This window comes from Perognathus longimembris, chromosome 20 (genome assembly GCF_023159225.1).
Source record: "Perognathus longimembris pacificus isolate PPM17 chromosome 20, ASM2315922v1, whole genome shotgun sequence".
Taxonomy (NCBI): domain Eukaryota; kingdom Metazoa; phylum Chordata; class Mammalia; order Rodentia; family Heteromyidae; genus Perognathus; species Perognathus longimembris.
Window position 1 is genome coordinate 45,446,188 of NC_063180.1, and position 25,503 is coordinate 45,471,690.

At 60.9% G+C, this 25,503-nt stretch overlaps 1 protein-coding gene across 1 annotated transcript in view; it reads right to left on the reverse strand.

Moving 5' to 3' along the window:
- Positions 1-22,991, reverse strand: part of Ube2q2 (ubiquitin conjugating enzyme E2 Q2) — a 29,953-nt gene extending 6,962 nt beyond the window's left edge. The window contains exons 1-8 of the mRNA XM_048329998.1: positions 22,760-22,991; positions 16,251-16,352; positions 12,758-12,862; positions 5,885-5,941; positions 4,365-4,505; positions 3,570-3,654; positions 2,090-2,150; positions 1,147-1,237 (exon numbers count right to left, since the gene is read on the reverse strand). Coding sequence (XP_048185955.1) covers positions 1,147-1,237; positions 2,090-2,150; positions 3,570-3,654; positions 4,365-4,505; positions 5,885-5,941; positions 12,758-12,862; positions 16,251-16,352; positions 22,760-22,939 — 822 coding nt within the window. The 5' untranslated portion in view covers positions 22,940-22,991. The remainder of the gene's footprint in view (positions 1-1,146; positions 1,238-2,089; positions 2,151-3,569; positions 3,655-4,364; positions 4,506-5,884; positions 5,942-12,757; positions 12,863-16,250; positions 16,353-22,759) is intronic.
- Between the last annotated feature and the right edge of the window lie 2,512 nt (positions 22,992-25,503).

Consider the following 25,503-nt stretch of genomic DNA (forward strand, 5'->3'; position numbering starts at 1 on the left):
CACCACCACATATACAGAAAACGGCCAGAAGCGGTGCTGTGGCTCAAGTGGCAGAGTGCTAGCCTTGAGCGGGAAGAAGCCAGGGACAGTGCTCAGGCCCTGAGTCCAAGGCCCAGGACTGGCCAAAAAAAAAAAAAAAGAGTGGAGGCTTCTCAGACGAAAAGCACAGTCCCTTCCCGAGCTCTGGGGGCGTCCGGCTCGAGGGGTTCAGGTGTTGATCGTCCGCCTGGGCTTTTCATGAGCTACCCCACAAGAGTCAGCCAGAGTGAACCGGCGACCTCAGCCAGCAGATGCCACTTGCGCTCGCCGAAGACAGCAGCCGACAGAACAGGGACAGTGGGAGAGGAAACACGGACTTCTGGGCTATTTCAAGAAGGTGGTGGGGGGGCTGGGGATATAGCCTAGTGGCAAGAGTGCCTGCCTCGGATACACGAGGCCCTAGGTTTGATTCCCCAGCACCACATATACAGAAAACGGCCAGAAGCGGCGCTGTGGCTCAAGTGGCAGAGTGCTAGCCTTGAGCAAAAGGAAGCCAGGGACAGTGCTCAGGCCCTGAGTCCAAGCCCCAGGACTGGCCAAAAAAAAAAAAAAAAAAAAAAAAGAAGGTGGTGGTGGGGCGGCGGCCGCAGGAGGCAGAGGTGGGAGGACCCGGGTTCAAGACCAGCGGGGGCGAGAAAAGCCAGCCACACTACCTCAAAAAACAAACCGACCCGAGCGGCCATCTTGTGCAGAAATGCAAGAGTCCAGATAGCAAATGAGCTAAAGCACGAAGGAATGAGGGTATGGTTCCAACGGCCCCAAGTTCAAATCCCAGAACTGAAAAACCATTCACCTCTCCTGATGCACACAGCTACGGCCTGCTTTATGAACACTACATGCTCCATGTCATTGGAACAGGGGCTTTGGGGTATAGTAAACAGTGCTATCCTGGATACACCTGTCTGTGTGTCTGTGTGCGTGTGTGTGTGCGTATCTAGATAGACACCGCTATTATACACACATGCAGGCCTGTGTGTGTGTGCTGGCACTCGGTTGGGGGAAGTTCTGATCTATCGGATGTGCGGATAATGCCCAGCTCTTTTCCAAAGCCGCTGGCAGAAGGACACGCTCGCGTTCGAGGCCGTCAATCCCCTTCCCACTGCTCACCTTGAAAGAGAAGCAGAGCAGAATGTGTTCGATGCCTTCTTTTTCCTTGAGGATCTGAAGGTCGCTGTGCAGAGGGCTGTCGGGGTCGACCCTAGGACGGCAAAACACAAGCCCGTTCAGGCCGGCGAGCCGGGGGCTCCACAGCCCAGGAGCGCCTGCCGCCCGCCACCGGGCCGCACCCGCAACGCCCGCGCCCGCAAGCTGCGGGTCAGCATCCTTCCAAAACCAGACACGTGAAAAACGGGAAACGCAACCACGCTTCCAAACACTGCGCGCCCCGCAGGAGCGCGGCCGCACAGGCAGGCGCCACCCAGGGGGCCCCAGTCCCGGGCACGCCCCGCGGCGGCAGCCAGGCCTCAGCCAGAGCTCAAGCCGCTGGGCGCTGGGCTCCGGGACCGAGTTGAGAGCCAGGGCCGGCAGCAAGGTGGGCGAGACTCATCTCCAATGAAGCTGCCAAAGCCACGCGTGGAGGGGGCTCTGCAGCGCCAGTGCAAGCCGGGAGAGGGGAGGGGAAGAGAGGAGGAAAGAAGGGGGAGGGAGAGGGAGGGGAGGGGGGGAGGGCTGGTTTTAATAACCCCAGAAGGATTTCCACAGGAACCCGGGGCGGGGGACGGGGCCCCTGTGGCCGGGGGCGGGGCCCGGGCAGTGTGGCAGGGGGCGGGACCCGGGGCGCAGGGGGCGGGGCCCGGGGCGCAGAGGGCGGGGCCCGGGGCAGTGTGGCCGGGGGCGGGGCCCGGGCAGTGTGGCAGGGGGCGGGGCCCGGGCAGTGTGGCAGGGGACGGGGCCCGGGCAGTGTGGCAGGGGCGGGACCCGGGGCGCAGGGGGCGGGGCCCGGGGCGCAGAGGGCGGGGCCCGGGGCAGTGTGGCCGGGGGCGGGGCCCGGGCAGTGTGGCAGGGGGCGGGGCCCGGATGGCAGGGGGCGGGGCCCGGGGCGCCGGCTCACTTGCGCAGCTTCACGTGCCAGTTGTACAGGCTGTCGTTGATGAGCTCCACCGAGTAGGCCCCTGTGCAGACACGCGCGTCACTCCCGTCGCCCCCGCCTGCTCCGGCCCGCGGCCGGGAACCTCCCGCCCCGTGCCTGCCTATTCGCCCTCGCTAATGTCAACACCGCAGAGACAAATCCGCCTCCAAGCGCTCAGCTCCAGGAGCCCACGCTTTGGGCCTTGAACTCGGGGCCGGGCGCCGCCCCGGCTTCTTCGGCTCCAGGCCGGCGCCCTGCCGCCTGAGCCCCTCTGGCCTGTTCTGTGTGCGGAGCTGAGGCAGGGAACCCGGGGCTGGGTGCGGGCCAGGCCGGCCTCCGCCTCCGCCCCCGGCCTCCGCCCCCGGCTTCCGCCCCCGCCCTCCGCCCCCGCCTCCGCCCTCCGCCCCCGGCCTCCGCCTCCGCCCCCGGCCTCCGCCTCAGCCCCCGCCCCGGCCTCCGCCCCCGCCCCGGCCTCCGCCCCCGGCCTCCGCCTCCGCCCCCGGCCTCCGCCCCCGCCCCCCGGCCTCCGCCCCCGGCCTCCGCCCCCGCCCCCGGCCTCCGCCTCCGCCCCCGCCCCCCGCCCCCGGCCTCCGCCTCCGCCCCCCGGCCTCCGCCTCAGCCCCCGCCCCGGCCTCCGCCCCCGCCCCCGGCCTCCGCCTCCGCCCCCCGGCCTCCGCCTCCGCCCCCCGGCCTCCGCCTCCGCCCCCCGGCCTCCGCCTCCGCCCCCCGCCCCCGGCCTCCGCCTCCGCCCCCGGCCTCCGCCCCCGCCCCCGCCCCCGGCCTCCGCCCCCGCCCCCGCCCCCGGCCTCCGCCTCCGCCCCCGCCCCGGCCTCCGCCCCCGGCCTCCGCCCCCGCCCCCGCCCCCGCTTCCACAGAGGAGCCACTCGAGTTCCCACGCAGAAAGCTATCGGGACAGCCGGCGGGCCCATCCTGCATTCTCGGATGGGTTGTCACTGCTTTTATGCGATTCTAATACCTTTACTCCATCACGCAAAGCAGGTGTGACTGTGTCACGATGCTATTTTTCCAAACAAGCTCAACAAGTTAACCGCTATTGAAGGTCTCACGATACCGACTGTCACCGGGGAGAAAGAACCAGAAGCATGACCCATCCCACCCAGTGAGAGCTGATGACGCTGGTTTGTCTTTTAATCAACTTAGCAGTGCTTCTTTTCCTTATCCAATGAATTAGACTCACCTTATCCCACAAAACAGCATTACTCATACTTTTGCCAGGAGATAAAAATCATGGACATTAAATCCCAATCAAAAAGAAGTGTGAGACACACGCACACACAGATACACACACTACATATGTGGGAGATATCAATACAATTTACTTAAAAAACCCGAAAAAACAAACTCATCTCATTCTACCTCCTGTATCTTCTGGAACACTCTATCCAGTTCCATAATAAGAAAGGACACTCCCAGGAGGGCACAAGAGCCCAGTGCCCCTTACCTGACTTGTAGCTCTGCGATCGGTATATGTCCCTGAGTTCTTTCATAAGTCTATCTGAGGCTTGCACTGAACCGCACACTGCACCCTGAAACAAGAGACTTGGGGTTGACAAAGTCCACTGAGGCAAGAACAGAAAGAGTTAAGGTATTTACATTGGTTAGCCATAAAAGTTTACAATGACTTTGTGAAACCAGAGCAGCACTCAACCTCAAGAAGGCAAAACAGGGCGGGCCCGGGTGCGCACGCCTGTAATCCCAGCCCCTGGGGAGCTGCGATGGGGGACCCCGGTGGCCCGGGCCCTGGCTCAGGCCCCTCGTCCTGACACCCTCACCGACAAGGTTCCTTCTGGCTGATCCCGGCAGGACAAAGCACAGGCCCGCCTCAGAGGGGCGAGGGGGAGGGCGGAGGGCGGGAGGCCTGCCTGGGCACCAGGCCCACCCCCGGGAGGGAAAGGGGTCATAGCTGGCTTGGCGGCTGGCTTCTGCTTTGGGTTTCAGAGGAGCTGGTGACTCACAAGGGCCGAGGTGACGGGTGTGGACGGTCCGTCTCCACCCCCCCACCCCCCCCACCTGCACCGCCCCCTTCCTACCCCACCCCTCCCTCCTGCTGGGGCTTGCGCTCTGGCTCGGCCCCTCAACCCTCCTGCTTTCTACCCTACTGGAGCTGCAGATTTCTAGGCACGAGCCACCAGCTCCAGACCGATGGGAGTCCTAACGAGATGCCCAGAGTCACACTCACACACACACAGACACACACACACACACACATCGGGGCTCGAGACTCCCACCCACTTACATTTAAGTGGTCTTGCCTTTGAGTTTTCCTAATTTTCTCTAATATTGCTAAATTTTCTTTTTCAATTCCTTCATCCTCTGCCATTTTCCCATTTCTAAGCTCTTCTTCCTTCATCTCATAGTGATCCAAGTCTTCGATATCCTGCAAAAAGAGGGAAACCATCGGCTTGTTCACGTGACTTTATACGTTCTTTATTTGTTTTTTTAACTGTATTTTTTTGTCTTTTCTTTTTTGGTCCTGGGGATCGAACCCAGGACATTGCACTTGCTAGGCAAGCGCTTTGCCACTGAGCTACATCCCAGCCCACTTTTCTTGACTGAAGAGAAAGGGCACAGGAACAGGGACGGGGAACTTCTACACTGAGCCTTCGCTGTTTCTGCCCTCTAGCTGCTATCTCAATTCTCTTGCTTGGATCCTCCAGGTCGCTCACGTGTTTAGACACCACCTCATTTATTTCACTTTGTGGGTTTACTGAGCTTTCTTTCTTCCTCCACTGGGAAGTCACTGATTTCTTGAGGGTGGCCTGGTCCTTGTTTCTGTATGAATTCAGAGATTTCTCGCTGAGATATATATCTGGGGCAAAGATTTGGTGGAGATTTCAGCCACCCGCCAGCTTTCAGCTGGAGATTGCTTGTGCACGACTTGAGTGGATAATGTCTGGATTGTGGTATAATTACCTTATATTCTAAAATTCAGCGCCCCCCCCCATCCCTTCCCCAGTCAGGGAGAGGGTGCAGCTGGCTCCTCAGTGCGTTCTGCCTGCTAGGCAGGCACTGTCCAAGTCTTGGGGCAAGCTGTCACTCCTGTTCTGGTTCTGGTTCTCTTGCTCGTTCTCACTCGCCTGGTCTCTTCTGCAACACTGTCATGACCCACAACACCAAAGTGGCAGACAGACAGGTCTAGTCCTCCATCGGCCAGCAAAGGATCGGGGGAAAAGCCCTGGGGTGACACTCAGCCAACCGAGGGCGCCCCCCCCCTCTGCCCCCCGCAACACCGGCGCTACGCACACACAGGCCAATGCAGCGGTGTGGCAGCCCTAATTCTTCCAACTTACTTTTACTTCAGCTCGACTAGGAAATGTGAATAGAATGTTTTGGGTCTGGGCGCTGTCCCTGGGCTCTTCAGCTCAAGGCTAGCCGCTTCCACGTAAATAAAATTGGAATGCTAATTGTTGTGAAGAGCTCTTATTTTCTGGAAAATCAAACCCACAGAGGTCAAAGGGTTATCATTAGCTAGAGGAAGAGCAGGGATTCAGAAGTCAGATACCTTTCCATCTGTTCTTCCCCAAGCACATTAGCGACAAGGAGACAGGAGCGGCGGCGGCTCCCCCGGCATCCGGCTACTCGGGAGGCTGCGCGCTGAGGATCGCGGTTCTAAGCCACCTCAGGCAGGAGAGCCCACGAGACCCTCATCCCCCGGAAGCTACTGAGAAAAAGCTACAAGGACAGCAAGCAGGCCCTGAGTTCAAACCCCAGGAGAGGAAGATGTCTGTCAACTGTGACTGCTACATAAACACCTACTTCCGCCATCTCCTCCTCCTCCTCCTCTTCTGAGGGCTCCTCTTCCGGTGCTCCATTCTGAAACAGAAAACAGCTGCCAGGGCTACACGCCAGCCACACGCCACGGTGCATGCCGTCCACGCCACTATACACGCCAGCCACACGCCACGGTGCACGCCGTCCACGCCACCACAGTGCACGCCGTCCACACCACCACAGTGCACGCCGTCCACACGCCACTATACATGCCAGCCACACACCACAGTGCACGCTGTCCACGCCACTATACACGCCAGCCACACGCCATGGTGCACGCCGTCCACGCCACCACAGTGCACGCCGCCTACGCACCACTATACACGCCAGCCACACGCCACGGTGCACGCCGTCCACGCGCCACTATACACGCCAGCCACACACCACGGTGCACGCCGTCCACACACCACGGTGCACGCCGTCCACACGCCACTATACACGCCAGCCACACACCACAGTGCACGCCGTCCACACGCCACTATACACGCCAGCCACACACCACAGTGCACGCCGTCCACACGCCACTATACACGCCAGCCACACACCACAGTGCACGCCGTCCACACACCACAGTGCACGCCGTCCACACGCCACTATACACGCCAGCCACACACCACGGTGCACGCCGTCCACGCGACCACAGTGCACGCCGTCCACACGCCACTATACACGCCAGCCACACACCACGGTGCACGCCGTCCACACACCACGGTGCACGCCGTCCACACGCCACTATACACGCCAGCCACACACCACGGTGCACGCCATCCACACACCACGGTGCACGCCGTCCACGCCACCACAGTGCACGCCGTCCACACGCCACTATACACGCCAGCCACACACCACAGTGCACGCCGTCCACACGCCACTATACACGCCAGCCACACACCACAGTGCACGCCGTCCACACGCCACTATACACGCCAGCCACACACCACAGTGCACGCCGTCCACACACCACAGTGCACGCCGTCCACACGCCACTATACACGCCAGCCACACACCACGGTGCACGCCGTCCACACACCACAGTGCACGCCGTCCACACGCCACTATACACGCCAGCCACACACCACGGTGCATGCCGTCCACGCGACCACAGTGCACGCCGTCCACACGCCACTATACACGCCAGCCACACACCACGGTGCACGCCGTCCACACACCACGGTGCACGCCGTCCACACGCCACTATACACGCCAGCCACACACCACGGTGCACGCCGTCCACACACCACGGTGCACGCCGTCCACACACCACAGTGCACGCCGTCCACACGCCACTATACACGCCAGCCACACACCACGGTGCACGCCGTCCACACACCACGGTGCACGCCGTCCACGCGACCACAGTGCACGCCGTCCACACGCCACTATACACGCCAGCCACACACCACGGTGCACGCCGTCCACACACCACGGTGCACGCCGTCCACACACCACGGTGCACGCCGTCCACACACCACGGTGCACGCCGTCCACACGCCACTATACACGCCAGCCACACACCACGGTGCACGCCGTCCACACACCACGGTGCACGCCGTCCACACGCCACTATACACGCCAGCCACACACCACGGTGCACGCCGTCCACACACCACGGTGCACGCCGTCCACGCCACCACAGTGCACGCCGTCCACACGCCACTATACACGCCAGCCACACACCACAGTGCACGCCGTCCACACGCCACTATACACGCCAGCCACACACCACAGTGCACGCCGTCCACACGCCACTATACACGCCAGCCACACACCACAGTGCACGCCGTCCACACACCACAGTGCACGCCGTCCACACGCCACTATACACGCCAGCCACACACCACGGTGCACGCCGTCCACACACCACAGTGCACGCCGTCCACACGCCACTATACACGCCAGCCACACACCACGGTGCACGCCGTCCACGCGACCACAGTGCACGCCGTCCACACGCCACTATACACGCCAGCCACACACCACGGTGCACGCCGTCCACACACCACGGTGCACGCCGTCCACACGCCACTATACACGCCAGCCACACACCACGGTGCACGCCGTCCACACACCACGGTGCACGCCGTCCACACGCCACTATACACGCCAGCCACACACCACGGTGCACGCCGTCCACACACCACGGTGCACGCCGTCCACGCCACCACAGTGCACGCCGTCTACACGCCACTATACACGCCAGCCACACACCACAGTGCACGCCGTCCACACACCACAGTGCACGCCGTCCACACGCCACTATACACGCCAGCCACACACCACGGTGCACGCCGTCCACACACCACGGTGCACGCCGTCCACACGCCACTATACACGCCAGCCACACACCACGGTGCACGCCGTCCACACACCACGGTGCACGCCGTCCACGCCACCACAGTGCACGCCGTCCACACGCCACTATACACGCCAGCCACACACCACAGTGCACGCCGTCCACACGCCACTATACACGCCAGCCACACACCACAGTGCACGCCGTCCACACGCCACTATACACGCCAGCCACACACCACAGTGCACGCCGTCCACACACCACAGTGCACGCCGTCCACACGCCACTATACACGCCAGCCACACACCACGGTGCACGCCGTCCACACACCACAGTGCACGCCGTCCACACGCCACTATACACGCCAGCCACACACCACGGTGCACGCCGTCCACGCGACCACAGTGCACGCCGTCCACACGCCACTATACACGCCAGCCACACACCACGGTGCACGCCGTCCACACACCACGGTGCACGCCGTCCACACGCCACTATACACGCCAGCCACACACCACAGTGCACGCCGTCCACACACCACGGTGCACGCCGTCCACGCGACCACAGTGCACGCCGTCCACACGCCACTATACACGCCAGCCACACACCACGGTGCACGCCGTCCACACACCACGGTGCACGCCGTCCACGCGACCACAGTGCACGCCGTCCACACGCCACTATACACGCCAGCCACACACCACGGTGCACGCCGTCCACACACCACGGTGCACGCCGTCCACACACCACGGTGCACGCCGTCCACACACCACGGTGCACGCCGTCCACACGCCACTATACACGCCAGCCACACACCACGGTGCACGCCGTCCACACACCACGGTGCACGCCGTCCACACGCCACTATACACGCCAGCCACACACCACGGTGCACGCCGTCCACACACCACGGTGCACGCCGTCCACGCCACCACAGTGCACGCCGTCCACACGCCACTATACACGCCAGCCACACACCACAGTGCACGCCGTCCACACGCCACTATACACGCCAGCCACACACCACAGTGCACGCCGTCCACACGCCACTATACACGCCAGCCACACACCACAGTGCACGCCGTCCACACACCACAGTGCACGCCGTCCACACGCCACTATACACGCCAGCCACACACCACGGTGCACGCCGTCCACACACCACAGTGCACGCCGTCCACACGCCACTATACACGCCAGCCACACACCACGGTGCACGCCGTCCACGCGACCACAGTGCACGCCGTCCACACGCCACTATACACGCCAGCCACACACCACAGTGCACGCTGTCCACACACCAGTGCACGCCGTCCACACACCACGGTGCACGCCGTCCACACCACCAGTGCACGCCGTCCACACACCACGGTGCACGCCGTCCACACCAGTGCACGCCGTCCACACACCATGGTGCACGCCGTCCACGCACCACGGTGCACGCCGTCCACACCACAGTGCACGCCGTCCACGCACCACAGTAGACCAGAAGCTGCTCGCAAAGCTTGGGGACCAGCTGTGAACCACCCACTGCAGCGCGGCTGGCGGCGGCCTGCTGAAAGCTGAACACTTACTTTTAACTCCAGATAACACCTGCCAGCTTCTTAAGAAGGAATCTACCTGCTCGCACTGCTGTGGTTTCCTTTGTTTTCTGCCTCAGTCCTGGGGCTTGAACTCAAGGTCTGGATGCTGCTGCCCTTGAGCTTTTTCACTCAAAGCTGGCACTCTACCACTTGAACCACAGCTTCACTCCTAGCTTTTTTTGTGGTCAAATGGAAATAAGAGTCTCTTGGCCTTTCCTGCCCAGGCTGGCTTTGAACCATGAGCCTCGGATCTCAGCTTCCTGAGTAGCTGGGAGGACAGGCGGGAGCCCCTGCTGCCTGGCAAGAATCATCCTACATAACTCAAAGTAATAGATGCCTTAGGAATAAAGGCTACTTGTCATATATTAAGAAAAGTGAAGACACTTTAAACAATTTAAAAATATGAAAATTTTACTCATATAGTTACATAGCTCTGTTTATAATGAACACGCCAAACTGACCCCTGAAATGTCAACCTTTTATTTGGGGGGGTGGGGAAGCGCTGGTTCTAGCACTTGAACTCAGGGCCTGAGCAGTCTCTGAGCCTCTCTGTGCTCAAGGCTAGCACTCTGCCACGTGAGCCACAGCACCACTTCTGGCTTTTTCAGTGTATGTGGTGCTGAGGAATCGAACTCAGGGCTTCATGCATGCTAGGCGAGCGCTCCACCACTAGGCCACATTCCCAACCCAGGTATCAACCTTTTTGACTTGATATGCATTAATCTTTACATTTTTAAAACTCAGACATGTGATAAAGGAACAGAAGCTTTGTAAAACTAAATGAAAATATGCTGGGTGCTGGTAGTTCACACTGGGAGTCCTAACTCCTCAAGAGGCTAAGATCTGAGGATCACAGTTCAAAGCCAGCCCCTACAGAAAAGTCCACGAGACTCTTGTCTCCAATTAAGCAGCAACAAGCCAGAAATGAAGCTGTGGTTCAACGGGCAGAGTACCAGCCTTGAGAGAGAAGGCTAACGAACAGTGCCCTGGCCCAGAGTTTAAGCCCCAGTAGCCCTCCCTCCCTCCCCCCCCCCAAAAAAAAAAGCTGAAAATAATCATCACAGTCAAGAGTCCATTTTCTTTTTGAAAATATGCTATCTACCACCAGCCATGGCTCCACAGAACTCAACTCGCTGCAGATGAACCACAACGCTGATGGGCTTCAGGAGAAGCTTTCACGTCCAGCTGCGGCAGCTTCCGGAACACAACAAGCCCAGGAGACGCTGGTCATTGCGGGAAAAGCCGGGAGTGGCGCTGTGGCCCAGGCAGCAGAGCGCTGGCCTTGAGCAAAAGCTGCTCAGGTCAACGCCCAGGACCAGAGTTCAAGCCCCAGGACTGGCACAAAAAAAAAAAAAAAAAAGATTCTAGAGAGAGGAAAGGGAGAAACCAAGGCGGAAAGCAGAGCAGAGGGCCAGTGCCCCTCACAGAGCTGGATGACTATGTTCACGAAGATGAGCGTGAACAAGCCCTTCCCCATGGCTGAAGAACGAGAAAGGACGCGGGACACGTACGACAGGCGTCTAGACACTCGCTGTCCATTAAGCGCGCACACGGAGGAGGAAGGGCCCCCCCCCCCCCCGCCCGCCCAGGGCTACTCAGGAGGCTGAGGCCTGAGGACCACGGTTCAGAGCCAGCCACGCACGCACGGCTGTGAGACTATCTCCAATTAACCACCAAAGAGCAAAATAAATCACAACCTCAAGAGAAGAGAAAAGAAATCCAGAAATAAAACCGTTATCATTCCCACTCCAACGACGCCCATTGCGGGAATGCAAGGTGATGCAGTGAGGGCACTTTGTTATCTAACCCAGAAACCATGTTCTACGTCCACCTAAGACGGCAGACGTCGTCCTGTAACGCAAGGGGGGCAATCAACACCCAGGAGCCCGACACACGTGCTCGCACGCGCACACGGGCACAGACATACACATGTACGCACGTCCGTGCACACCCAGATACAGGCACGGACACACAGGCACGCAGGTACACACAGGCACACACACGCACCCACACACGGGCATGCACCCCACACACGTACACACACTCACACACCCAGGTACACGCACACGCACCCAGGTACACGCACACACACCCAGGTACACGCACACACACCCAGGTACACGCACACACACCCACACCCAGGTACACGCGCACACACCCAGGTACACGCGCACATACCCAGGTACACGCGCACACACCCAGGTACACACGCACACACCCAGGTACACGCGCACACACCCACACCCAGGCACAGAGTGACGAGGGGTCAGCCCACGGCGGAAGCAGATGATCGATCAGCAGGACCAAGACGCAAAGCCACTGTTGTGTGGGCTGTGGCTTCTCCACGCACGCGCATTCTCCCTTCCTCCTCGGGCTTCTCCTTGCAACACGCTCACTCGCACACAGCGGAGCGAGCTCTAAGCCAAGGATCCAGGAGGCCACGCGTTCCACTCCCGATCAGACAAGAGAGCCCCCGGAGTGACGGGGGCCTCCTCCCGGGCCCAGGGCCGCCGCCCCCCCCCCCGGGGGTGCCGGAGAGAGGGAGGGACCGCGGACCAAGACTCACCCCGGAAGACACTGCCAAGAAAAGGCTGTTCCGGAGCGAGGGTGGGAAGAGGGGCTTCAGGACAGGCGCAGGTGTAGGTGGGCTGAACCGTGGGGTGAACCGTGGGGTGGGGGGAGGGGCGGGGACATTCCCGATGCGTGGGAACCACGTTTGGGGCAGGTGGACTTCAGGTGAAGAGGGTGGGGAACACCGTGGAAACCAACACCCCAGGGTTGGGGGGCAGTGGGGCTCTCACGGAGACAGAAGCAGCTGCAGGGAAGGCCAAGGTTATTTCTAGGGCCTACCCACACTGACGCACAGCGACACCACAGGCACGCCCAAGCCTCGCGGCTCTAAGTGAACTTGTGTGAGGATGGGGAGAGGAAGCATGGCGCCCGCGGGGCCCTTGGCTTCGGCGGCCGGTGGCGGCACGTTACCTGGCCCGCGGGGAGGGGCTCGTCCAGCATCTCCACGTCCAGGTGCTGGGGAAGGCGGTACAATCGGCAGAGCTCACAGATCAGCCACTTCAACTGCTGGCGAAGCTGCAAAACACACGGCAGAAAATAAGCGCCATGTCAGGAGCCCCCGGAAGACACTGGAGAACGCGCGGTCTACCGCGCCAATCCGCGGGAGGCGGACGGCGCCTTTCCCGCGCCCGAGGCCTACAAGGACGGCGACAGTCTAAGGCGGTTTCAAGGGCTGCTAATATAATACTGTTTAAACAAGAGAACAAGAGAGCCAGGTGCCGGAGCCGACGTCTGTCCTCCCAGCTACTCAGGAGGCTGAGATCTGAGGATCGCGGTTCAAAGCCAGCCCTGGCAGGTTAAGCCTGTGAGACTCTCATCTCCAATCAACTTCCAGCACGTCGGAGGTGGCGCCGTGGCTCGGGTGGCAGAGTGCTGGCCTTGAGCGGGAAGAAGCCAGGGACGGTGCTCAGGCCCTGCTGAGTCCAAGCCCCAGGACTGGCAAAAAAAAGAAAAAAGGTGGCGGCGGCGCAGTGGGGCGCAGGTGAGCAGCTCCGTGACCCCCTCCGTCCCACTCACACCCACAAACCAGGGCCACGCCGCAGGCTCACGCGCGTGGCACACCGCAGGGGTTTCCAGCCGTGCTCGGGTCTGAGGTGGAGCGGGGGGGGGGGGGTCCCACAGCCTCGGCCAGGGGCCTGGGGGGGACGAGGGCAGGGGCCGGGCCAGGGAGGCCCTGCGGTCTCGCCATCCTCTGCTCGCCCACGTGCCACGGCCCCCACGGAAGCCAGCCACCATTTCCAAGCACTGCCTGCGTTCCACTGGCGGCTTCCTATCTCCAACCAGGGAGGAGCGCAGGTAGACCAGCGGGCGCCAGGGGTCACCGCGCTGCCCCGCGGCCGCTCCCCACGCCCGGCTCTGCACGCGCTCCGCGCTGCGCTCCACGCGGACCACAACCGATAGAACGACATTACCACTGCTTTTATTTAGCCAACTCTTTAGTGATGGACACTAGGTAATAAACGTTCCCACGAGGGCACAGTCAGCTGTGAACGTGCTCCCCACGGGGCCGCGTGGGGGCTGGGCGGGCGCACTGCACAGGACAAGCGCATCAGCTTTAGTGCAACAAGGACGGCAGCACTCACGGCTTGTCTCTAGACGCTCGACTGTGAGAACCGGTCAGGGTCAAGGTGAACTCGGCCCGGGCGCGTCCCCCAGCTCCTCGGCTCAAGGCTGCCGCCCCACCCCCAGTGTTCTGACGGTTCATTGGAGATGAGCGTCTCACAGTTTCCTGCCCTGGCTGGCTTTGAACTGCGATCCTCAGATCTCAGCCTCCCGAGCAGCTGGGATGACAGACTTGAGCCACCAGGGCCCAGCCTGTTTGCTTTTCTTTGAGGAGCTGGGACAGTTCAGTGACAGGCACCTACCTGCCCAAAGACTTCCTCACGCTGGCTTCAATTCCCAGCACGAGGAAAAGAACAACAACAACAAAAAAAAACTAAACAAACTTGAGAAACATTCCCTTGAGTTCCAGAACTAAATCCGGTGAGATTTTCACTAGCACTGCATTTGGATTATAAACTACGATGAAAACATGAACATAACTGAGCCTATTTATCACATGGAGCTCCCCACGCAGTAACTCAGAGTCCTAGTTTCTCATTCTGCTTAACAAAAGTTCATAATTTTCCTGATATAAACCCTGTACGTCTAAGCTTATTCTAGATTTTCTTTTATTACAATTGTCCATACAATAAAAAACGATTATATTTTCTACTTGAAATTTGGGAACAGTCCTGTGATTGTTCCCCCCTGCCCCTTGCCAGTCCTGGGGTTTGAACTCAGGGCCTGAGCGCTGTCCCTGGCTTCTTTCTTGCTCAAGGCTAGCACTCTGCCACTTGAGCCACAGCGCCACTGTCTTTCTCTGTGTATGTGGTGCTGAGGAGTCGAACCCAGGGCTTCAGGTATGCAAGGCAAGCACTCTACCACTAGGTCATGTTCCCAGCCCCTAAGACAGACTTTAACAGGCCACTTTGAGAACAGCTGGGGGGCCTGGCTCCATGGCACAGCACTTACTGGCCTAGTGGGCAGGAGCTGCTATGTGGTCACTTCCAGAACCACTAAAAAAACGTTTTCTCCAACTGGCTCCTTGACTTTTACAATCACAATGCCTCCAAATCAAACGATCTTTTTTTCTTGGTGACAATTTTATGACTTCATAGGAAATAACACAATAACATTCAAAAAGCTATTAAACTATATAAAATAGAACCATAGCTACTCAAACCTATATAAGGATATATATTTTATTAACAAGGAAAAAAAGGGAAGACAATAGGAAACAGTGGTCAGATGAGGTACGAGAATCATGGGAGATTTCAACTTTCTTTTTTGTCTTATTAGTTTTCTCACAGTGGACACTTAGAAGTTTATTTACAAAGACATTTTTTTTCCATGTTCATCAAGTGGGAAAACATATACCTTTTCACAGTGACTTCCTCCTTTTATTTACCCAAGGCCCAATATGTTAAATGGAAAGCTTCAAAGGTAATTCCTAGTTTCACATACCTTTCTGTGTGTGTGTGTGTGTGTGTGTGTGTGTGTGTGTGTGTGTGTGTGTGTCGGTTCTGGGGCTTGAGCTCTGGGCACCATCCCTAAGCAACTTTTTGCTTGCTCCACCCCTCGAGGCACACCTCCACTTCCGGCTTGTCTGGCAGTTTACTGAGCCAGGCTTGAAACTGCGACCCCCCCAGACCCCAGCCACCTGAGTGGATCCCCAGACCCCCCAGCCACCTGAGTGGATCCCCAGACCCCAGCCACCTGAGTGGATCCCCAGACCCCAGCCACCTGAGTGGATCCCCAGACCCCCAGCCACCTGAGTGGACCCCCAGACCCCAGCCACCTGAGTGGATCCCCAGACCCCCAGCCACCTGAGTGGATCCCCAGACCCCAGCCACCTGAGTGGATCCCCAGACCCCAGCCACCTGAGTGGATCCCCAGACCCCAGCCACCTGAGTGGATCCCCAGACCCCCAGCCACCTGAGTGGACCCCCAGACCCCAGCCCCCTGAGTCGCCGGGATTGCAGCGGGAGCCAGCGGGAGCCGCAGGCACCGGGGGGTTCTTTTTCTCAGGGGTCCTGGGGACTGAGCTGAGCGCAGGGCTGCGCGGGGGACGGGCTGTTGCCAGGCTGACTTGGCTCAATGGTGAGAATGCAGGGGAAAGGAATCCCTAATTCCCCACCTACATCAAGGTTATGTGTGTGTATGTGTGTGTGCGCGCGCATGTGTACACGTGAGAGTGAAAGAGAGGAGAGACACCAGGCTTCAGGCAGAACTTGAATTTTAAAACAAGCAGCAAACTAAACAATCGCCTGGTTGTTAACCCCTCTGATATTATATTACCTCTTCACACTTAATTTCTATATATGATAAGAAAGGGAAAAAATAGTCTGGCTCCTTTTCTCACCGAATTGTTGCTCTTGTTTTCTTCTAGATGTTCCAAAACTGATGTTAGATTTGGGTCATCGGAGTCCACAAACCATATTGGGGAGGAAGATGGGTACGATTCCTGTGGCAGAGACAGAGGGTTAGACACACGGACACACACACCAACCTGGACATACAGCTAAGCCCAACCACCAAGGAACAGGGTAAGTGTGGAACCCTGTAACATTTACCAGGGGATACAAAGTAGCACAATAAAACAGGGAGGGCTGGGCCCTCCCTGGCCTCATGGCAAGAGTGCTTGCCTCATATACATGAAGCCCTGGGTTTGATTCCCCAGCACCACATATATAGAAAATGGCCAGAAGTGGTGCTGTGGCTCAAGTGGCAGAGTGCTAGCCTTGAGCAAAAAGAAGCCAGGGACGGTGCTCAGGCCCTGAGTCCAAGGCCCAGAACTAGCACAAAACCTGAAAAAGCACAAAGGCTCCCACCCATCCATTCCCGGGTGGGTGGAGCCAGGCAAATGGAGTGGGGGGGCTCAAGTAGAGAGAGACGGACTCTGCCCCCAGGCTGTTTCAGAGACCCAGCAGGAACCCCCTGCCAGAATGATCTCCAGGAGCGTTGGCAGACCGCTGTCACAAAGGGGTGCGCCCCCCGCGGCGATAATGCTTCTCCTCAGCAGAGGTGACCCGCTGGCCTGGGTACCTATCTGCTAGTATCCTTTTCCAGATCTAAGTTGCACAAAACACACCACCCAGCCAGGCACTGCGGCTCGTGCCTAGAATCCTAGCTGCTCAGGAGGCTGAGATCTGAGGACCGTGGCCCAGGCAGAAAAGCCCACGAGACTCTCATCTCCCGTGAGCTATCACGGAGCCAGAGCAGAGCTGTTGTGTAAAGCGGTACAGTGCCAGCCCTGAGCAAAAAAACAACCTCAGGGGCAGTGGCTAGGCCCCGAGTTCAAGCCCCAGGACCAGCACGCGCCCACCCATGCACACACACGTGCACACACACCATGCACAGGGGAAGCCGCCTCCTCTTTCAAAGGGCACGAAGGCGTGGTCAGGACAGGCAGGCCCTCGGCCGGCGGGCGGAAGACACGGACTCCTTCTGCCCAAGGGCAGTGCGCTGTCTTCCGGGGCCCCCCAAGTCCACTTGGGGGGATGAGATCAGCACCGCCTGGCCGCCCACGAGAATGTGGTGAAGCATTTCCCAGTAAGACGCGGCGTCACCCCAGTGAGGCGGGAACGGCGTCAGTGCATGGCCGCGAGCGTACGCGCACGCGCACGCGCACGCACACGCGCACACACACGCACACACGCGCGCACACACGCGGCGCGCGAAGGTCTGAATCTCTCCCTCCTGGATGGACTTTTTTCTTTTGTGTGCTGGTCTCGGGGCTTGAACTCACTGCCCCTTTTTTGCTCAAGGCTGAGGCTCTACCACGTAAGCCACAGCTCCACTTCTGGCTTTTTGGTGGTTAATTGGAAATACGTCTCATGGACTTTCCTGCCTAGGCTGACTTCAAACCACCACCGTCGGCCCTCCGCCTTCTCCGTAGCGAGGGTGACGGGCGGGGGCCACCAGCATCCGCCTTACTTTGACGCAGGATCTTCTGATGCAGGAGAGACATTTTTGGATAGAATAAAGGCAAATCAACTACACAAAAATGTTCCACCAAAAGCCACTCCTGCAGAAAAAATGATTTACGTTATATAGACAACACAAGAATCAACTTTTCATTTACCAACTAATTTACTTTCTGAGGAAGATCTCTTTATTCCAATTCCCCGCCAAGCGTTCCCGGCTACCGCCAAGTCCATAAAAGGAGCGAGGGGGTTGCCAGGCTCTGCTAAGTATTTCCAAAGGATTAAGGAAAGAAGCCATAAAAATAAGCTGCACGTGTGTGTGTGTGTGTGCACTCATGCACGTGTGATCACACAACCACACAACTGTTAACACTGACTGGCAATTAGATATGTTTACCAAAAATGGAAAAACAACACCTAAGTTTGCATCGCAGAACACCAAAGTAAGAAAGGCTCCTTGAGGTTCAAAAAGAGCGCTTCACAGTTACAAAGCCCGACAAAACCCAAGCTCCTGGGCTCGGGCAGGGCAGCTTCCATCCCGGCGCGGCGCTTCACCTCCGTCGGAGCCGGTGGCCGCGGGCGAGCTCGTGCGCCTTCCTGTGCCGGCGTGGCACGCTCTGCACTTCGGCCCCTTCCTAGGCAGCTGGTTTTCCAGGCAGTTCAGACTCGTGCTCACACAGGGAGCTAGTCAGTGGAGGGGCCGCACTAGCAGAGGCGGGGAGCCTGGTTTCTGCCCAAGGCCATCTCGATTTCAGGGCTCCACTTGAGAGCCGCATACAATGAGCAGTATGGACTGACGGCCATGGGTAGCTGACAGCGAGCACAGGAGACGTGTACCCAACACCGCCTCCCCCACCCCAGACACAGCCAAGACGTTTACCAAGCCACACAGAAAAAGCATACGACATAATTAGACATTATTAGACAAAAAAAAAAAACACAAAAAACTTAAGAAGCCAGGCACCAGTGGCTCATGGCGGTAATGCCAGCCCCTCAGGAGGCTGAGAGCTGAGGATCCTGGTTTGAAGCCAGCCCCTGTGGGAAAGGCCATGAGACTCTCATCTCCGACTAACCACCAAAGCCAGAAGCGGCGCTGTGGCTCAAGGGGTAGAGCGCCAGCCTTGAGCACAAAAGCTCAGGACAGCTCACAGGCCCAGGGTTCAAGCCCCAGGACTGGCAAAGGGGGGGGGGGGATTCTGTTTTAGCAAAACTTAGAAAAACAGAAGCAGAGGGCTGGGAATGTAGCAGTAGAGCACTCGCCTAGCAGGCATGAAGCCCTGGGTTCGATTCCTCAGCACCACATACACAGAAAAAGCTGGAAGCGGCGCTGTGGCTCAAGTGGTAGAGTGCTAGCCTTGAGCAAAAAGAAGCCAGGGACAGTGCTCAGGCCCTGAGTTCAAGGCCCAGGATCAGAAGAGAGAGAGAGAGAGAACGAGAGAAAACCAAAGCAGAGATAAATGGTTAAGAACTGAGGAAGGAAGGGGAGCCTTGCAGGGTGGAGGGCACCCAACCACACAAGAGACAAGTTGGGGTGACAGGGAGGGGGGAGGAGGGGCACTCCACACAGGAAAAACAGCTGAGCAAAATGAGCAGTGTCTTTACAGAATTACTCAGGTGCCATCCTTTCAAATGTTACAAGAATGAGGGGCTGGGAATATGGCCTAGTGGTAGAGTGCTCGCCTCATATACATGAGGCCCTGGGTTCCGTTCCTCAGCACCACATATACAGATGAAAGCCAGAAGTGGTGCTGTGGCTCAAGAGGTAGAGTGCTGGCCTTGAGCAAAAAGAAGCCAGGGACAGTGCTCAGGCCCTGAGTCCAAGCCCCAGGACTGGCAACAAAAACAAAACAAATCAAATGTTACAAGAATGAGGCTTAGCAAGCATGGAGAGACAAGGTTTAGCAAGTGGAAGAGATAATATTTAGCTGTCTAAAGAGAAGCCACAGAAGATATCAAACTCATTAATTCTTTTAGTAAACTACAAGCTGTTTCAGAAAATCCCGGTAGAAGAAAGAGAAGGGGAAACACACACACCATAGAAGGTCCTGGTACTTGAAATGCAACACCATTTTTTCCCTGCTCTTTTCCTTTCGAGCAACGTAAATAAGCTGTGTAAGATTTCATCAAAACAGTCATCCATGCTTAGAGTCATTATCTCAGAGACACAGACTGAACTCTGAGTGATATGTGAGGAATCCTTTTCAAAATAATCCAAGATGGGGCAGGGGTGAAACAAGACTGGAAACACAGTGTTTCTCTCCTCTGTGCAACGGTTGCACGTTGGTGATGTTTTCCATAACAAAGTCAGCGCACGCTCATACTAAGCGCCTACCACCACGATTCTCCTCATGTCTGTTGCAATTCACCAGTGGCTCCGTGTTAAGAGCTTCTGCAGACAGCACCCACACACGATCCCCCAAGTCCAACTCAGCCTCTGCAGACAGCACCCACACACGATCCCCCCAAGTCCAACTCAGCCTCTGCAGACAGCACCCACACACGATCCCCCCAATGCAGACAGCACCCACACACGATCCCCCCAAGTCCAACTCAGCCTCTGCAGACAGCACCCACACACGATCCCCCCAATGCAGACAGCACCCACACACGATCCCCCCAATGCAGACAGCACCCACACACGATCCCCCCAAGTCCAACTCAGCCTCTGCAGACAGCACCCACACACGATCCCCCCCAATGCAGACAGCACCCACACACGATCCCCCCCAATGCAGACAGCACCCACACACGATCCCCCCCAATGCAGACAGCACCCACACACGATCCCCCCAAGTCCAACTCAGCCTCTGCAGACAGCACCCACACACGATCCCCCCAAGCCCAACTCAGCCTCTGCAGACAGCACCCACACACGATCCCCCCCAAGCCCAACTCAGCCTCTGCAGACAGCACCCACACACGATCCCCCCCAAGCCCAACTCAGCCTCTGCAGACAGCACCCACACACGATCCCCCCCAAGTCCAACTCAGCAGCGTCTCCACTCTTTGTGACAGGCCCTATCAGTGGCACCCTGGTTCTCCAGTGGTGGCTGCTGGTGATGTGGCTGAGATAACTCGCTAACTAACATGCCTGTATTCTTGGCATTAGAAATGCCAGCAGCCCAAACTGGATGCCCGTGGCTCCCGCCTGTCACCGTGGCTGCTCAGGAGATCTGAGGACCACGGTTCAAAGCCTCTCCACCTAGGAAAGTCCATGAGACTCGCTCATCTCCCAGCAGACCCCAAAAAAACGGAAGTGGAGCTGTGGCTCAAGTGGTCTAACACCTAGTCCTGAGCAAAAATCGCTACAGGACAGCGTCCAGGTCCTGAGTTCAAGTCCCACCGCCCCGCCCCCCACACACAAACGCAGAGTGATGACAGTAACAACCCCACCGGCAGGCGGCAGGAAGGAAGGAAAACTCTCCGCCACACAGGACGGCTCCGGGTCCAGGTGCGGACACACGGTCCCAGTGCACCGGAGCAACCCTGGGGCCCTCTGCCGACAAGTCCAGTCCAGTCTCCTCCAAACCCCTGCTGGCCTGAGGGGCCGCCCCGGCCGGCACAGGCCCCAGGCCATGGAGGCCGCCCAAGGCCCCAGGGCCCAGGCCCCAAGCCATCGTGGCCGCCCCAGGCCCCTGCTCCCCACAGGCCTGGCCGTCCAGGCCCCAGGCCCCGGAGGCCGCCCAAGGCCCCAGGCCCCAAGCCATCGTGGCCGCCCCAGGCCCCTGCACCCCACAGGCCTGGCCGTCCAGGCCCCAGGCCCTGGAGGCCGCCCAAGGCCCCAGGCCCCAAGCCATCCAGGCCGCCCCCGGCCCCTGCACCCCACAGGCCTGGCCGTCCAGGCCCCAGGCCCCGGAGGCCGCCCAAGGCCCCAGGCCCCAAGCCATCGTGGCCGCCCAGGCCCCTGCTCCCCACAGGCCCGGCCGTCCAGGCCCAGGCCCTGGAGGCCGCCCAAGGCCCCAGCCAAGGCCCCAGCCCCGACCACGGGGCCAGGGCTTCTGCTCACCGCTTCCTGCTTTCCATATTAGGAAGAATCTCCGGCCCGGGCCCCTGCTTTCTCCAGCCGCGTCCTGACCTCGCTGGCCTCCGCCTCGAGGGGCCCCGCACGCGGCCCGGGCCCCCCTTCCGGCCTGAGGCAGGCGGGGCCGGTGCCACGCGGGCGGTCGCGCCCCACCCCCACCCCCCCACCCCCTGTGCACGGCCCCGGGGCGCCGCGGCCACCACCCCGGCCTCGGGCCCAGCGGCTCCACGCCGCGGCCGCGCCCACCAGCCACCGGGCTTCACAGTCCCCCCCACCGGCCCGCTCCGTGGGAGGGGCCCGGGGACGCCCCGTCCGTCCCGGCAGGGACCCCCTTCCCGGCGTGGGTGCGCCCTCCAACACCAACTCTAACAACAAATGCACACGTGACCCCGCGAGTGACAACAGCCGGGGAAACTGAGGCCAGGGCGGAGGAAGGGGAGGAGCTGCCCGGGGCCCGGGCTCGCTCGGGGCGGCCCTCCCGCCGCACCCGTGGAAAGCACGGCGTGGCCACGGAGAGCAAGCGAGCCGGAGAGCTTCCGAGGGTGGGAAGCGCGAAACCGCGCGGGCCCCGAGGCGCGGCGGCCGGCTGCCCGGGCAACGGGCACGGAGCGGGGCCGCCGGGGGCTGAAGAGCCCGGGCGGCGCCCGCCCCGCTCCCCACGCCCCACCCCGGGCCGGCGGCGGCCAATGGCGGCGCGGGGGCGTGGCCTCCCGCCCCGCTCCCCCCCTCGCCCCGCCCCCCGGGCCGGCGGCGGCCAATGGCGGCGCGGGCGCGTGACCTCCGGGCCCGCCCGCGCCCCGCCCCCCGCGCGGCGGCGGCCAATGGCGGCGCGGGGGGCGCGGCCTCCCGCGGGGAGCGGGGGCGGCGCGGCGCGGCCCGGCGGCCGGGCGCCCCGGGCGGGGGACGCGGCCCCGGCCCCCTCACCGTGATGTTGCAGTGCAGCGTGAGCGGGCGCGGCGGGCGCGGGCTGCCGGGCGGCGGCGGCACCAGGAACTGGCAGTGCAGCTCGTCCAGCTTCCAGCTGACGATGCGGAACCGCTCGTGGCTCGGGTCGAAGATGGACGCCAGGCGCTTCAGCTCGGCCTTGAGCCCGGACACCGACATCTTCCCCTCATCTCCGGGAGGCGGGCGGCGGGCGGAGCGTCCGGCCTCGGCGGGCCGGCGCGGCGGCCGCCCCCGCGGGGCCCGGCCCGGGGCCGCGTTCTCGGGGCTCCGCCTTGCCCGCGGCCGCGGCGGCCCGCGTCGGAGCGCGGCGGGGGAAAATGGCGGGGGGCGCGCGGCCTCCGCGAGCCGCGGCTGCCTTTGTAACCGACTCGGCCGGCGGGAGGCGCCGGCCCCGCGGCTTAAAAGGGCGACCGCGACGCCGCCCCCGTCCGCGCCCTCGCCCGGGAAAGGGCTGCCCCCGGCCCCGCCCCGCCCCGCCGGAACGCCCGCCCCTCCGCGCGCGCGCGCGCGCCCCCGCCCCGCCGCCCTCGGGAGCGCGCGCCCCGCCCCCCCGCCCGTGACCTCCCCCGCCGCCGCCCGGAGCCGGGCCGCGCGGGGCGGGGCCGCGGAGGGCCGAGCACGTGGGGAGCCTTAGGCCCCCGCCCCGCGCGAGGGCCACGCCCTCCCGCGCGCGCACGCACGCGCGCCTCCGCCCGAGGCCCGGCACGTGCGCGGCCTCTGGCGCCGGCCACGTCGGCGGCGCCTCTGCGGGGACGCGCGCGCACCCCAGGGGGCGGCTCCGCACGGCCACCCACTCACCTGACCGCGGCGGGGCGGGGCCGGGGCGCGCGGGACGGCGGGAAGCGTGGGGCGTGGTCCGTCCCCCCCCTCCCCTACCTGCCCCTCTCCCCTGCTGCTCCCCTCTCCTACCTGTCACCCTCCTCCCCTCCCTACCCCTTCCCCTCCTTGCTCCCCCAACCTTCCCCCTCCCCTCCTTTCCCCACCTGTCACCCTCCTCCCCTACCTACCCCTTACCCCCTCTCCCCCTCCCTTCCCCCTCCCTTCTTTGCCCCCCTCCCTTCCCCCTCCCCTCCTTGCTCCCCCTCTCCTCCTTGCCCCCCTCCCTTCCCCTCCCCTCCTTGCTTCCCCTCCCTCCCCCCTCCCCTCCTGCCCCCCTCCCTTCCCCCTCCTTGCCCCTCTCCCTTCCCCCTCCCCTCTTTGCCCCCCTCCCTTCCCCCTCCCCACCCTCCCGGAGACCAAGGCCACCTGCATGCCCCCCCTTCCCGTTTCTCAGGCCCAGCCTGTAGTTATTTTATCTTATTTTGTATCGTTATTCTATGACCTAGGAGCCAGAAAGTCCACCCAGGCTGGAGTTTTATTAGTCGGTCTGCAGCTGCCTGGCCCTGGGCTCCCCCAGAACTAGGAGCAGCTGCTGCCTCGAAGGGGTGAGGTTTGTTTTTTTCCTTTCTTCCTTCCCACAGGCCTCCATCCCCCCGCGGGCCTCGGGCCTCCACTGGCCTTTGTCCTCGGCAGGTCTGGACTGGCCAGGCCCTGCTCGGCTCCCTTCCTTTCTGAACCCCCCTGCTCCTGAGGAAGGGGAGGTTCCTGGTGTGCTGGCTAAGAGTGATCTCTAAGGAGTCCTGGTACTTGACCTCGGCACGTCCAGAGCTCTCCTTTTTCACTTCTGACTCGGTACTGTGCGTGCTAGAGTGCTGCCCAGCCCTTAGGAGATCGTGACCGCTAACACAAGCTGCAGGTGGGGTTTAGGAGGAGCCAGGCCCTGGCACCTGTAATCCGGGCTGCTCCGGGGGCTGAGCTCTGAGGACCACAGTTTGAAGCCAGCCTGGGCGGGAAAGTCCAAGACAGTCTTATCTCTGCTTCACCACTGAAAAAAAAATGTTAAAGGCAGAAGCAGAGCTGTGGTTCACGTGGTAGAGGGACTAGCCCTGAGCGAAAACGTTCAGGGGCAGCGCCCAGGCCCTGAGCGCAAGTCCTAGGCCCAGCACGCACGCGCGCACACACACACGCACACACACACACCCCAAATAAGAGATCGGTGGCTCCGCCCCCCCCCCGGGCCTGGAGGGGCTCAGGGGCTCGGAGCAGGGACCGCCCCGCGCACTGCAGGGACACCGCTGCCGGGTTCGCCCAGGAACCGCTTGTCACTTCATTCTCCCTTCAGTGCCCAGTGCTCACAGCCCCTTTCAAGGAAGGGGCCGCAGACCAGGACGGGAGGCCGAAGGGAGCCGCGCGGTTAGAGCTGCGCACAGACTCCGCGCGGTGGGTCCTGCCTGCGGTCGTAGCGACGGGAGATCGGAAGTGTGGTTCGAGGCCAGCCCGCGCTCTGAGGTGGCCAGACACTACTTCAAATAAGAGGGCGTGGTGCGGTGGGTCCCTGTCATCCCAGCTGCGTGGGAGGCTGGAAGGAAGGTGACGGCCTGAGGCCAGGCCTCCGAGAAACTCAGGACTACCTGAAAACGGCTGGGCTTGCGCCTGGAGTGGTCACCGAGACCCCACGGCCTGGCAAGTGGGCGGCCCAGACTTCACCTCCCAGTCCTACCAGAAAGGACACTGAGTGCTGGCCACTCTCCTCTGCAGTCCTCTGAGAGCTGAGGATCGCAGTTCAAAGCCAGCCCAGGCAGGAAAGCCCCTGAGACTCTTAGCTCCAATTAAATACCTCAGTAAACAAATAAATAGAAATGAAACAGCCGGAAGTGGCCAGGCACCCGTAGGGGCGCGCCAGG